At 41.7% G+C, this 13762-nt stretch overlaps 1 protein-coding gene across 1 annotated transcript in view; it reads left to right on the forward strand.

Moving 5' to 3' along the window:
• The first annotated feature begins 6175 nt into the window (after positions 1–6175).
• Positions 6176–13762, forward strand: part of LOC144492690 (plasmolipin-like) — a 28157-nt gene continuing 20570 nt past the window's right edge. The window contains exon 1 of the mRNA XM_078211015.1: positions 6176–6521. Coding sequence (XP_078067141.1) covers positions 6381–6521 — 141 coding nt within the window. The 5' untranslated portion in view covers positions 6176–6380. The remainder of the gene's footprint in view (positions 6522–13762) is intronic.

A 13762-nucleotide genomic window follows, 5' to 3' on the forward strand; every position in this document is an offset into this window, starting at 1 on the left:
ACTCTGAACAGAAATTTACCGTGCCATTTCATCAACTTACACTTGTAAATCACCTTCAATCCAGTAATTTGCCCCAAGACGCTTCACATAGCTTAAAATGGCCGGAATTGAATGAGGAGAGAAGAAATCAGATGGATTCCAACAGGGCAGACCTCTCTTCCAGTAGTGTTCCAATATGAAACCTCCAAGACAAGCACCCAAACCCACCATCCATTCCTGCCTGAACAGGAAAGCCATCCTGAGAAAATTAATTCATCAGCTTAGAAGTCCTGTTTCATAAGCTGCTGCTTCCTTTAACCCCTGAACCATTTCCAGATTCATCCAGGCCTGCTCTGAATTCCTGTTAAAATTCATCTGATTTAAGTGTCAAAAGCACATTTAATTTTATCTGTTCTGAGATGACTGATCAACCTTCAATTTTTTTCTTCAATCACTTAGACATGTACTAGGAAAGTACAGTGATTACAATTTAGTTACTTGATTGGAACCATGCTTATTTGGTAACTCATTATTTTTATGGTGTTAAATCATGGAAGCAAAACAGTGCAAGGGTAGCTTTCTGCTGGGTCACATAGGTTCTTTTTTACCAGATAGTGGAACTTCCCATTCACCCTAGGGTCGTTAGCTTTGGTTACTAATGGGAATCAGCTACTATCCGTGAAAGGACCATTGTTATATGATTGCTCTGGTGCTTAGCAGTAACTCATCTTCAGGTCGCCCTGATGGCTGTTTTTAAATTGTGAACAATACTGGTGTACCACAGCCAAACTTGATGCCATCATCGGTCAGTATTGACACTCTATTGGGAGGCGATTGAAGTAGGAGCCTTGGATGATGTTTCTCTCGTGAGTTCAGGGTCACATGCCAGAATTGGAGATCTACAATGGTCACCCTGGTCAGGAGCAGGTGACCTGACACACTTTAGAATCAAGAACCTGAGATCTGGTCGGTATGTCTGTTTTTACATATAGCGTAACAGAAACAATGGAGCAAATGCATCTCAGTGGTTGAGTGAAATGTTTTCAATTGTGTAAAAGTAAACAAATTTGAAAAATTTTCCACTGATTTATTTGACTTTTCAAAAATAATCACAACCATGAATAGGAAATTCCAAAAAGCTCCCTGCCCCACTTTTAATCCCAGTGATCAGAAAGTGACTGTTTTTGCTTTTCTTTATCACGGTGCTATCTGAATGATTTAAAGAGTCATTGTTTCATTATTAATTATCAAACTTTCAGTTCTTGGGGTTGGAGCTGTCTCACATTTATTACAATATTCATCTGATTAACGATCAAGAAGGACTAGACAACCGAACCTCAAGTTTGTTGAAAGTATATTTTCCGTGAAATGTTGCCATTTTAGTAGGTTGCTGCAGTGTGAAACATAGCTTTTTTTTGTTAACTTATTTTGCAATGGTTTTCCCCAACACTCAACTTGAATGGTGAATCACATAAATGAACACATCACACTATTGAAAAGCCCAACACTTCAGTAATGAGCATGTAGAGGTTTCGATAAACAGGTAATAAATAAGATGCAGTCAGCACACTAATGGGATTGCACCAATAAATCAGATGGCTTGATTCCAATATGAGAACAGCACATGTATTTGTGCAACACCTACCATGAGAGAGAAGCTTGAGTTTGTATAGTGCTTTTCACGGTCACTGAATGTCTCAAAGTGCTTTGCTGCCAATTAAATAATTTTGAAATGTAGTCACTCTGGTAATGTAGGAAATGCAGCAGCTGATTTGCATAAACAAAACTCCCACAAACAGCAATGTGTTAAAGGCCAGATAATCTGCTTCTGTGATGTTGATTTTTATTTATTCATTTTATGGGAAGTGGGAGTTGCTGGCTGGGCCAGCATTTATTGCCTGTCCCTAACTCCCCTCCATTTCAGAGGGTGTTTGAGAGTCAACCATTACAGTGAATCTGGAGTCATGTATAGGCCAGACCAGGTAAGGACAGCAGATTTCCTTCTCTAAAGGACATTAGTGAACCAGATGGGTTTTTCCAACAATTGACAATGGTTTCATAGTCATCACTAAACTTTTTTATTCCAATTTTTTTTCTGGATTCAAATTTCACCACCTGCTGGTCAAACTGGGATGTTTATCAGACATAGAGGCACCGTAACCCCTTATTTGGGAGGGAGGTGTGTGTCCTATGTGCCCCAGCACCTACAGACATGGCTGTTGGGGCCACATGATGTGGAGATGCTGGCGTTGGACTGGGGTAAACACAGTAAGAAGTTTAACAACACCAGGTTAAAGTCCAACAGGTGTTGGACTTTAACCTGGTGTTGTTAAACTTCTTACTGTGTTGGGGACACACCCAGAGATTGGTGTGGCAGCACCCGATTGGACTTTATCGATGAGGGTGATCAAGTCCTGATCGATTGATTGACAATGGCCAAAGGGGGCGCGAAACCCAATGGGGTATAAATGGTGCTGCGCAACCAAGAATCTCTCTCTCTCTCTCTCTCACCCCACGAACGAGCTACAACAATGGTGACCGTCGCCAGCAATGACCAGCACGAGGAGAGCCACCTCACCCAAGAAGGAAGAAAGACCAGAGCTAGAGTGCCAGACCAGACCAAAGGATCAGACTACGCAGAGGACTACAGAGACCAGCGCACAGATAAAGGCAAATATCTGCTTGGGTACTTGCCAGTCACGCAAAGTTAAGTCAAGGTCTAGTGTTGGACTTGAACTTTAGTATTTTCTGTAAGATAACTTATTGTTGGTTGGGTGGGTGATTATTGACTGCGTTTTAGATAAATATTGGTTGAACTAACAAGAAGTCTACTCACAATTCTTTGTCCATCGTATAAGGGTTAAAACAGACTGTACGGCAGGCACAACAAATGATTCTGAAGCTTTCTGGTCACAAACATTCCTGTAAAATGAGAAGTATTTTTCTGTTTAAATTTGTTATACTGTTTGGCATATTCATAACTTCAGTTTCATTTAATCTGAAATTTCTTGCTGATACTGAGCAACATGGGCATACCTTTGACAAGCTTGCACACATTGTGCTCAATGTTCATTTGGGCTCAGTACTTTGCTTTCATTAATTCATTGCTAAAAATGCAGCTTCACCTAGATAGGTTTTACAAAAAGGGGCCAACACTTGTACTGCTGCAGGAGAAGCATAACATCAGTACATTCACATGTGGGTGAATCCGAAGGTTATCTCACTGAACTTGTTTCTGGGGAAGCTGTTGAAATGTTAATGAATTCTTCTAAGAGCTTTGCTGGGACAAATGATAACAGTTTAGCTTCAATATTCTCACTAAAGGAGCTTCTAGCCTGCTAATGCATAGCAGATTGTCCCATTGTGAATTCTGGAAAATAAGCATTGCATTTGTTGCATCCATCAGAAAGATGCACTCCTAGTTGTGGTTTGATCATGCAACATTTTTTCTTGAATGTAAGAGCTCAAACATTCCCCCAAGAGACAGAAACATTCTAGATTTGTGGTTTCTTTTCGAACTCTTTCACACGGGTAAGAAAATGTCCCACCTTCTCCCACCTTGCATAGTTTGATTCAGCCTATCTATTTCACTGAGTGTGCCTGCAAGTTTAATCAGTCACACATCATCATTCAGCACTTTAGCAAGTTCCAGTTGTATATACATCTTAATTGAAATCAAATATTCAGGATGAGCATTCTGACCCAAAATAGTCATCTCACCTCAGTATGCATCAAGATATAAATATGCTTTGCATTTACAGAATCAGAATTGTTACAGTGCAGAAGAAGGCCATTCAGCCCTTCATGTTGGCAATGAATTTGCTTAATGCCATTCTCCCACCTTCTCCCCGTAATCCTGTACATTCTTCCTCTTCAAATAATAATCTAATTTCTTTTTGAATGGTTTGATTGAACCTACCTCCACTAAACTCTGAGGAAGTGTGTTCCGGACCATAACGACTCGCTGGTTAAAATATTTATTTTCTCATGTTGCTTTTGCTTGTTATGTAAATTACTTTTGTTCTTGATCATTTCATCAATGGCAACAGTTTCTCCCTAACTACTTTATCCAGACTCATCCCCCCTTCCCCCATCATGATCTTGAATATTTCCTCACAGAATGCCACAAATGGGTGTTTGTTGCTCTGGATTTGACAAAATTGATGAGTGTTAACCATTTTGTTGAAAATGCTGTGAAAACCTGGTTGAATATCTTCCCCAGCAAGTTCATGTCAGTGCCAAAAGCCATGTATCCAAGTAGCATGAGGTGTAGCAGCTTTTTTATTTTTCACAATACCCAAAATTTTCCCAGTCATTCCCATTAGCACAGAACCCAGTGCAATTTATCCATCTGGAGTTATGAGATCATCCAACAATTTAAAAACAGTGTGATTGTCCTGAGTGTTTACAAAACAGAATGTTTTATTTTATTTCCTTATTCCACACACAGGAAATGGGATATTATAGAAATACCAGTGGATTTCTCAAGTTGTATGGCAAAGACAACCAACCACTGCAAAACTTGTCTCTTCGATGACAGTAAATTAATCCATTATTTGACAGTGTCATTTGATGTTGCTAACATTTTCAGTTCCTTGGCCTCCTGCTCTCCAAATATTACCCATGCAATTTCAATGGCTCATAGTGTTATCACCTACTCAGCAATGAAATGGTTTTTTTTGCTTTAGCAGTTTTTCTCATCACTAAGGATGAGACTACAAGCTTTTTGTCAGTGGTAGTTTTGGATTTCACCACTGACAAATTCCTTACCATTAAAAACAAACGTGGCTTGTCTTTACATATCTCATACTTGGTAATTAAATGTCTCTGTAATTTGGAGGGTTTGAAAGGTGCCTTGGACAGTCCTTGAGTATGTCTGCTTCCTAATGTAAATAAAACCAAAATTCAAGAAGCTACCTTCATATTCCCCTACTTTTGCGGGGTGGATTTACGTCTTTTACTCACATCTGCCCCGCTTCGATGTTCTGATGGTTAAACCTGACGAAGGAAGCTCTGTTACCATTTCTCTGTGGGTTTTGTTGTTTTGAAGGTGATGGTCATGCCTGGTATTTATTATGTGTGTTCGCAATTATTTTTCTCGTTCTTAGTGTAAATTATCTTGGTCCTGCTGAAATAGTTAAACTTTTCATTAAGAAGAATTTACAAAGTCCTAAATTTGCATTAGATTTGCATTACATTCCCATTTTCAGCTTGAGGGCTTCGTCACCCCATCAACCATTTGCTTAACTGGAAAAGAACCAGGTACAGCAAGTGGAGAGCTCATGACTTGCTCATTTTGTGTGCATAACTTGGTCTGACTGAAGTTCAATTCCAGCTCCACGGCCTCCATTTTGGAAGCAGGGATTCCATCTTGTTTTGATGCCCTATCCCAACACAGTGGTGAAAGCCAGCGACTTGAATTAACCGCACCAGTAATGGTGGATAGCAAGTGGGAGAAATAAAGAAATTACTCGGCCTTAAGCAGCATAAAATCTATTTGTAACAAAGTCATTCCCCCTCTTTCATCCGCCCAACTCCTTCACAAATAAGCAGCAGTGTTGGACAAAGAGTCTCCAGCATAGTTGTATCCTTTAATTAGAGAAGCACAACATAAGGGCCCAAGTCTGAGGTGTGAGAAAAGTTGTGTTAACATCTTTTTATTAAATGTTATAACCTCAATGGGGCATAAACTCCAATCCTAACTGCAAAGGCACCAACATGGTGACAAGGCCCAACTCAGAGTAATTCCTGTGAAAAGGGATCACTCCAGTTTTTAATAAATCTTTCCCTTTTAAATATTTTGAACAGGTGTCCATGACCTATTGTGTACTTGCGTCTTTTTCTCAATCTCATATCACGTTTAATTCACCAGAAGTGTAACAGAGACAACATTGTATTGGGGCAAGGTCTGAGTAACATTGGTTTGCAGTATCCTCTGGCTGGCCTCAGACAGATGGACAAAATATAAAGAAGGGAAATTGGGTCGCTGTGTGAAACGTAAATAGCTGGAATTCCACCCAACAATTTATACAATGCACATATCGCAAACCTGAGTAGGCATTGATTTAATAAGGCATAAAATCGGATCTAACAAACACCCGGGTTATTTATAGAGAACGTTTCTAGAAAGCAATGATTGGATGGCAGAGAACAGGAAATAATTGTTAAGGGGTTGGATGTATTTTGTTCAGCAGCCAAGCGGTGTCAGATGTGTGTCAATGTTTAACTCTGGTTAACGCCCTCAGCCAGTGAGTAGTCATCAGGCAGGTTCCTGGTCGAGACATTCAGCCTGTTACCCTGTCTGGACTAGTGGCAGAGGATGAAGTTTAGTAGCCCTGTGCTGACTTTTATTTGAAGCAACCACCACCTTTACTCTCGGGAGCTTGCAGCCAAATCTCACCATGGCAGACTTTCCAGACAAAGTGAACACTCAGACCAGTACGGGGACTCAGAGCAACAGCACCAGTCCCAGGTTCTCCCCAGTCGGAATGGATATCAATTTCCTCAAATCCTCCATCGGAATATTGATGGTAGTGGAATTAGTAAGTCTGCTCAATTCAAATCTTGCTTTTCCCGCAATTATATGCGTGACTCGTTGGAAATGCTTGCTTGACTGTTGATAGCCACACTTAATCTTTTGTTTTTTTGAGTTTGTATTTTTGTTCCTTTTGCCGCGTAATTTGCATATTGAAAGGCATCAGTGAGTTCGCTATCGCACTGAGTTCAGTATTAAACAGCAGAGTGCAGAGCCTCAGACCCTCGAACATTGCAGCTTTTATAAGTGTTTCTTTTACTTATTTTGGATATATTTCACACTGTTAATTAACAATTAAGACATAAACGTATTGTAACTAAAGGGTTGAAGGAAAGGGCTCCAAATCATCATTTGGCTGTTAAAGGCTAGTTTCTGTTAGTATGTATAAACAGCTGTAATGGGCAATTTGACATGTAAGCAAGCATAAAGTACATCACTTGAAAGAAGCACCAAAACAATGAACACGCCACTGTTTGAAACTTGGCCATCCTCCAACAGCTCTGAACATAGAATTATACAGTGCAGAAAAAGACCACTCTGTCCATTGAGGCATCACTGACTCATACCCAGGCTCCGAAGAATGAGGGAGATATTATAGAAACATATTATGAAGGGAATAGATAGATAGAGGCAGGGAAGTTGTTTCCATTGGCGGGTGAAACTAGAACTAGGGGGCATGGCCTCAAAATAAGGACGAGCAGATTTAGGACTGAGTTGAGGAGGAACTTCTTCACACACAGGGTTGTGAATCTGTGGAATTCTCTGCCCAGTGAAGCAGTTGAGGCTACCTCATTGAATGTATTTAAGGTTTTTAAGGATAGATAAATTTTTGAACAGTAAAGGAATTAAGGGTTATGGTGAGCGGGTGGGTAAATGGAGCTGAGTCCACATAAAGATCAGCCATGATCTTATTGAATGGCGGAGCAGGCTCGAGGGGCCAGATAGCCTACTCCTGCTCCTAGTTCTTTTGTTCTTATCCCGTAACCCCACAAATTTTATCCTGCCATTCCCTAACCTGCACATCTTTGGACACTAAGGGGCAATTTAGCTTGGCCAATCCATGTAACCTGCACTTCTTTGGGACAAAACCAGAGCACTTGGAGGAAATGCCTGCAGACACAGGGAGAATGTGCAAACTCCACACAGTCACCCAAGGCTGGAATTGAACCTGGTCCCTGGCGCTGTGAGCCAACAGTGCTAACCACTGTGCTGCCTTATCAGCAACATAAACAAGCCTTCCTAACTCTGCTTCAGAGCAGAAACATGGGGAGGAAGATTCTGCACATCCAGATCAGTGGGGTTGGAGAACTTCTAAGACTTACAGGAGGACCTTCTTATAAGCAGGTCCTGCGTGCTTTCCTTGTCAGGTTGTGGTAGCAATTCCAGACTTGCTGGTCATGAGTTTTGAATTCCTAAAGGAAACTGGCAGTATCCAGTGAGGGAGTTCCAAAGAGCAAAGATGTACTGGAGATTTATTTTTAGCGGTTACATCAGTGACATGTGCAGGAGAAAGCAACAAGCTGCTATCAGGGAAGTGGATGATACATGCCATGCTCTACTGACTGGAGTATATGGCTAAGATCATGGAATCATGCAGTGCAGAAGGCCATTCGGCCCCTTGAGCCTGCAGTGACAATCCCATGTGTTTAGCCTGCTAATCCCCTGACACTAAGGGGCAATTTAGCATAGCCAATCAATCTAACCTGCACATCTAGGCAAGAATTAGGGGGCATAAGTTGGGAACAGAAACTGTCAGGGAAAGGCACTAATGAAAAGTGGAACTTTTTCAAGGAACAAATACTGGGTGTCCTTGATGGGTATGTCCCTGTCAGGCAGGGAGGAAATGGCCGAGTGAGGGAACCATGGTTCACAAAAGAGGTGGAATGTCTTGTGAAAAGGAAGAGGGAAGCTTATGTAGGGATGAGGAAACAAAGTTCAGATGGCTCGATTGAGGGTTACAAGTTAGCAAGGAATGAGCTGAAAAAGGGGCTTAGGAGAGCTAGGAGGGGACACGAGAAGTCCTTGGCGGGTCGGATCAAGGAAAACCCCAAGGCTTTTTACTCCTTATGTGAGGAATAAAAGAATGACCAGGGTGAGGTTAGGGCCAGTCAAGGACAGTAGTGGGAACTTGTGTATGGAGTCAGTAGAGATAGGCGAGGTGATGAATGAATACTTTTCTTCAGTGCTCACCAAGGAGAGGGGCCATGTTTTTGAGGAAGAGAAGGTGTTACAGGCTAATAGGCTGGAGGAAATAGATGTTCGGAGGGAGGTTGTCCTGGCAGTTTTGAATAAACTGAAGGTCGATAAGTCCCCTGGGCCTGATGAAATGTATCCTAGGATTCTTTGGGAGGCAAGGGATGAGATTGCAGAGCCTTTGGCTTTGATCTTTGGGTCCTCACTGTCCACGGGGATGGTGCCAGAGGACAGGAGAGTGGCGAATGTTGTTCCTCTGTTTAAGAAAGGGAACAGAAAAGACCCTGGTAATTATAGACCAGTTAGTCTTACTTCGGTGGTTGGTAAATTGATGGAAAAGGTCCTTAGGGATGGGATTTACGACCATTTAGAAAGATGCGGATTAATCCGGGATAGTCAGCACGGATTCGTGAAGGGCAAGTCGTGCCTCACAAATTTGATTGAATTTTTTGAGGAGGTAACTAAGTGTGTTGAAGGTAGGGCAGTTGATGTCATATACATGGATTTTAGTAAGGCGTTTGATAAGGTCCCCCATGGTCGGCTTATGAAAGTGAGGAGGTGTGGGATAGAAGGAAAGTTGGCCGATTGGATAGATAACTGGCTGTCTGATTGAAGACAGAGGGTGGTGGTGGATGGAAAATTTTCGGATTGGAGGCAGGTTGCTAGCGGAGTGCCGCAGGGATCAGTGCTTGGTCCTCTGCTCTTTTGATTTTTATTAATGACTTAGAGGAGGGGGCTGAAGGGTGGATCAGTAAATTTGCTGATGACACCAAGATTGGTGGAGTAGTGGATGAGGTGGAGGGCTGTTGTAGGCTGCAAAGAGACATAGATAGGATGCAAAGCTGGGCTGAAAAATGGCAAATGGAGTTTAACCCTGATAAATGTGAGGTGATTCATTTTGGTAGGACTAATTTAAATGTGGATTACAGGGTCAAAGGTAGGGTTCTGAAGACTGTGGAGGAACAGAGAGATCTTGGGGTCCATATCCACAGATCTCTAAAGGTTGCCACTCAAGTGGATAGAGCTGTGAAGAAGGCCTATATAGTGTGTTAGCTTTTATTAACAGGGAGTTGGAGTTTAAGAGCCGTGGGGTTATGCTGCAACTGTACAGGACCTTGGTGAGACCACATTTAGAATATTGTGTGCAGTCTGGTCACCTCACTATAAGAAGGATGTGGAAGCGCTGGAAAGAGTGCAGAGGAGATTTACCAGGATGCTGCCTGGTTTGGAGGGTAGGTCTTATGAGGAAAGGTTGAGGGAGCTAGGGCTGTTCTCTCTGGAGCGGAGGAGGCTGAGGGGAGACTTAATAGAGGTTTATAAAATGATGAAGGGGATAGATAGAGTGAACGTTCAAAGACTATTTCCTCGGGTGGATGGAGCTATTACAAGGGGGCATAACTATAGGGTTCATGGTGGGAGATATAGGAAGGATATCAGAGGTAGGTTCTTTACGCAGAGAGTGGTCGGGGTGTGGAATGGACTGCCTGCAGTGATAGTGGAGTCAGACACTTTAGGAACATTTAAGCGGTTATTGGATAGGCACATGGAGCACACCAGGATGATAGGGAGTGGGATAGCTTGATCTTGGTTTTGGATAAAGCTCGGCACAACATCGTGGGCTGAAGGGCCTGTTCTGTGCTGTATTGTTCTATGTTCTATCTTTGGACTGTGGGAGAAAACGGGAGCACCCAAAGGACACCCACGCAGACACTGAGAAAATATGCAAACTCCACACAGATGGTCACCCAGGACTGGAATTGAACCCAGGTCCCTGGCACTGAGGCAGCAGTGCTAACCACTGTGCTGCCCTAAAATGGGGTGAAGCCTCAACGTCCCTGCCTCCTTCTGCTTGGATGTAAATTATTTCTTAAAGTTAAAGAGCACAAGTAGAAACTGGACAGGAAGCATTGCATTCACATCCATATTTCCGGAAAGCCCATGTCCCAGTGTACCTTGATAGAGTTTTCCTGACGCACACAGTACACCACAAACCTGCGCACCTACATACTTCATGGCCCCATAGTATATCAAACTGCCTCTCATTCAATTAATTATTTTTGAGGTGTAAATACATTATCTTTTGTAGATAAGCACTGGAGCCATTTTGCACAGCAGTGTGGTTAAGACTTGCAGGCCTACAAGGAAAGGGTAAGGGAGTGGGATTTGCCAAATTGTCCTTGTGGAGAACCAGCAGATGCTTGACTGGCTGAATGGTTACTTCACAGAAGGAGGCGATTGTTTGAGGGATAAGTATTGGGACAAGAAGAACTCCTTCGACAAGAGCCTCAAGTTTTTAACCTTATCCAACAGGCAACATTTTTGACATTCCTCAGCATTTCACTGGTGAAGTGTACTTGGATGTTGTGCTCAAGTCTTAAGAGGCAAATACTGAGTGATATTATCGCTAGACTATTGATCCAGAAACTCAGCTGATCTGGGATCCTGGGTTTGAATCCTGCCGAGGCAGATGGTGGAATTTGAATTCAATGACACATAGCTGGAATTAAGAATCTACTGATGACCATGAAACCATTGTCGATTGTCGGAAAGACCCATCTGGTTCACTAATGTCCTTTAGGGAAAGAAACCTGCCGTCCTTACCTGGTCTGGCCTACATGTGACTCCAGAGGCATGAGTAACAAATGGTTTAGCAGTGGGTAAAAGGAATCTGAGTCCATTAAAGACAGATGCAGCCAACAAAATAATGGAAGATTTATTGAGTACTTTGTATCTATTTCCATGAGAGGAAAGTTTTTGGCCCAAACTTAGTGGCATGATACCTTGGTCCAAGCGATTTGTCATAGGGGAGTTGATATCTAACTGCCACACCCCATGTGGGGTGAGGGGGCTTTGGCCTGCTATCGGGGATCCCATGACCCTGCCAACTTGATGTATCTGCTGACACAATTCACATGTGCTTTAACCATACATTCCAAGAACGTCATAAATCCCAACTTACATTCATGTTTCATTTTATTTCATGTACGTTAAGTTCTTAACACTACACATTATTACTTGATAAGAGAAAGCGACCCAGGAAAGATTAAGAGACAAGAGCAGACAGCAATTAGAGAAAGGGAAGATGATGAGGCCAAGCAAGAAGCTGAGGGAGTGCAGCAGACTGTGGGAAGAACCAGTGCAGCGATTAAGAGACCAAGACTCTCTAAGGTAGCTTTTCTATATGATACTCATCAGTATATTATGACTCACCAATATTGATGAGTCAGACTCAGAGATTGATATTGTAGGTATGTGAATAATGTGGTGCATGTGTTATGCAAATAGTAAAGTACGATTGCCATCCTTAAGTGAGCCACCCGACCATTGAATGTTCTTGTGGAACAACAAAATCAAAATATTCCTCAAACAAAATGGTAATACATGGTTGAGTAGGATCACCAAGAAATCTTATTTTACTCTAAAAGGAAGAACTTCTAACACGATCTATCATGAAATATTTAATGTTTCAAAAAACACTGAAAATGTAAAGAATGATATACGATGCTGCCTTTGATACATCTACACCCATTTCCTCACTATCAGTATGTTTTGATCCTGAAGATTTTGTGTAATGCTGAGGGTGTAGCGAATGATTAGTAAAATTGTAAATCTAATTATACTAGAATCAAGCCAAGTAAATTCATTGTGAAAATAAATATATTTTTGTGAGAGAGAATTTTGTGGGATTAAAATGATTTAATTAAAATAATTGTGAAAGAAGCTAATAAAGTGAAATGTTGAATGAATCTGGCATATTAGGAATTGCTTCAAATAAATTCCTTCATAGAAACATTTTTCAAGCCTGATTTTTCAACACCTCAATCTCATTCAGTCGATATGGCTGTAGGGTGAATATTTCAACTCATTATCTTATTAAACACTTCATATTTTTAACTTTCATTCCTTTATTTCCCCAGAAGTAGAACAGGGAGCCCAGCTTGTTTTTTGTAAATAAAAGAATTTCAGGAAAGGAAGTACTTTTTGGATTTGATTTTTCTTTTAAGGCAATGTGGAGAGGAAAGGAACTTAGATGACGTTTTTCATCCCAGAATGTTTAAAAGAAGTAAAGTAATTGCAGATGCTTTAGTTGTGATCTTCCAAAATTCTTCATTTTTTTGAATTTTTCCCTTCAATTGACAAATGATAAATCCTTCTCCATTATTTTGGGGCGGCACGGTAGCACAGTGGTTAGCACTGCTGCTTCACAGCTCCAGGGACCTGGGTTCGATTCCCGGCTTGGGTCACTGTCTGTGTGGAGTTTGCACATTCTCCTCGTGTCTGCGTGGGTTTCCACCAGGTGCTCCGGTTTCCTCCCACAGTCCAAAGATGTGCGGGTTAGGTTGATTGGCCAGGTTAAAAATTTCCCCTTAGAGTCCTGAGATGCGTAGGTTTTAGAGGGATTAGCGGGTAAATATGTGGGGGTAAGGCCTGGGTGGGATTGTGGTTGGTGCAGACTCGATGGGCCGAATGGCCTCCTTCTGCACTGTAGGGTTTCTTCTTCTATTTTAAAAAGCTTAATGGGTGAGAGAAACCAGGTAAAACGCAGACTTGTCAGTTTAATGTCAGTTGTGGGGAAGCTACTAGAAGTTGCCTTTTAGGGATAAAGTGACTGAACACATGAACAAATACGAAAGACCCAGCCAGTATGCTTTATTTAAGAGCTAGTCATGTCTGTTGGATTTTTGAGGAGGCCACTAATAAGATGGTTAAGAAATTCTGTCTATGGATGCTATCTATATGGATTGCCGGAAGGTATTCAGTGAGGTTCCAGATGAAATTAACAAAGTGAGACTGTTTAGAATTGGAGGTAGCCTTTTTGACCTGGCTAAGAAGTTTGTCTGGAGGCCAGGGAGTGGAAATGAGGGACATGTATTCTGGTGGCATGTGACAAGTGGTGTTTCCTAGAGATCTATTCTGGGGTCTTATCCTCTCATCATATCTTTCACTGACTCGACAAAGCCATATAGAGTTATAACTTCAAGTTCGTAGATGGCAGTTTAGGAGGAAAAATAAATGGTGCAGATGGCGATAAAGATGGATTTAAGTGAATAGGAA

Source organism: Mustelus asterias, chromosome 4 (assembly GCF_964213995.1).
Source record: "Mustelus asterias chromosome 4, sMusAst1.hap1.1, whole genome shotgun sequence".
Classification (NCBI taxonomy): domain Eukaryota; kingdom Metazoa; phylum Chordata; class Chondrichthyes; order Carcharhiniformes; family Triakidae; genus Mustelus; species Mustelus asterias.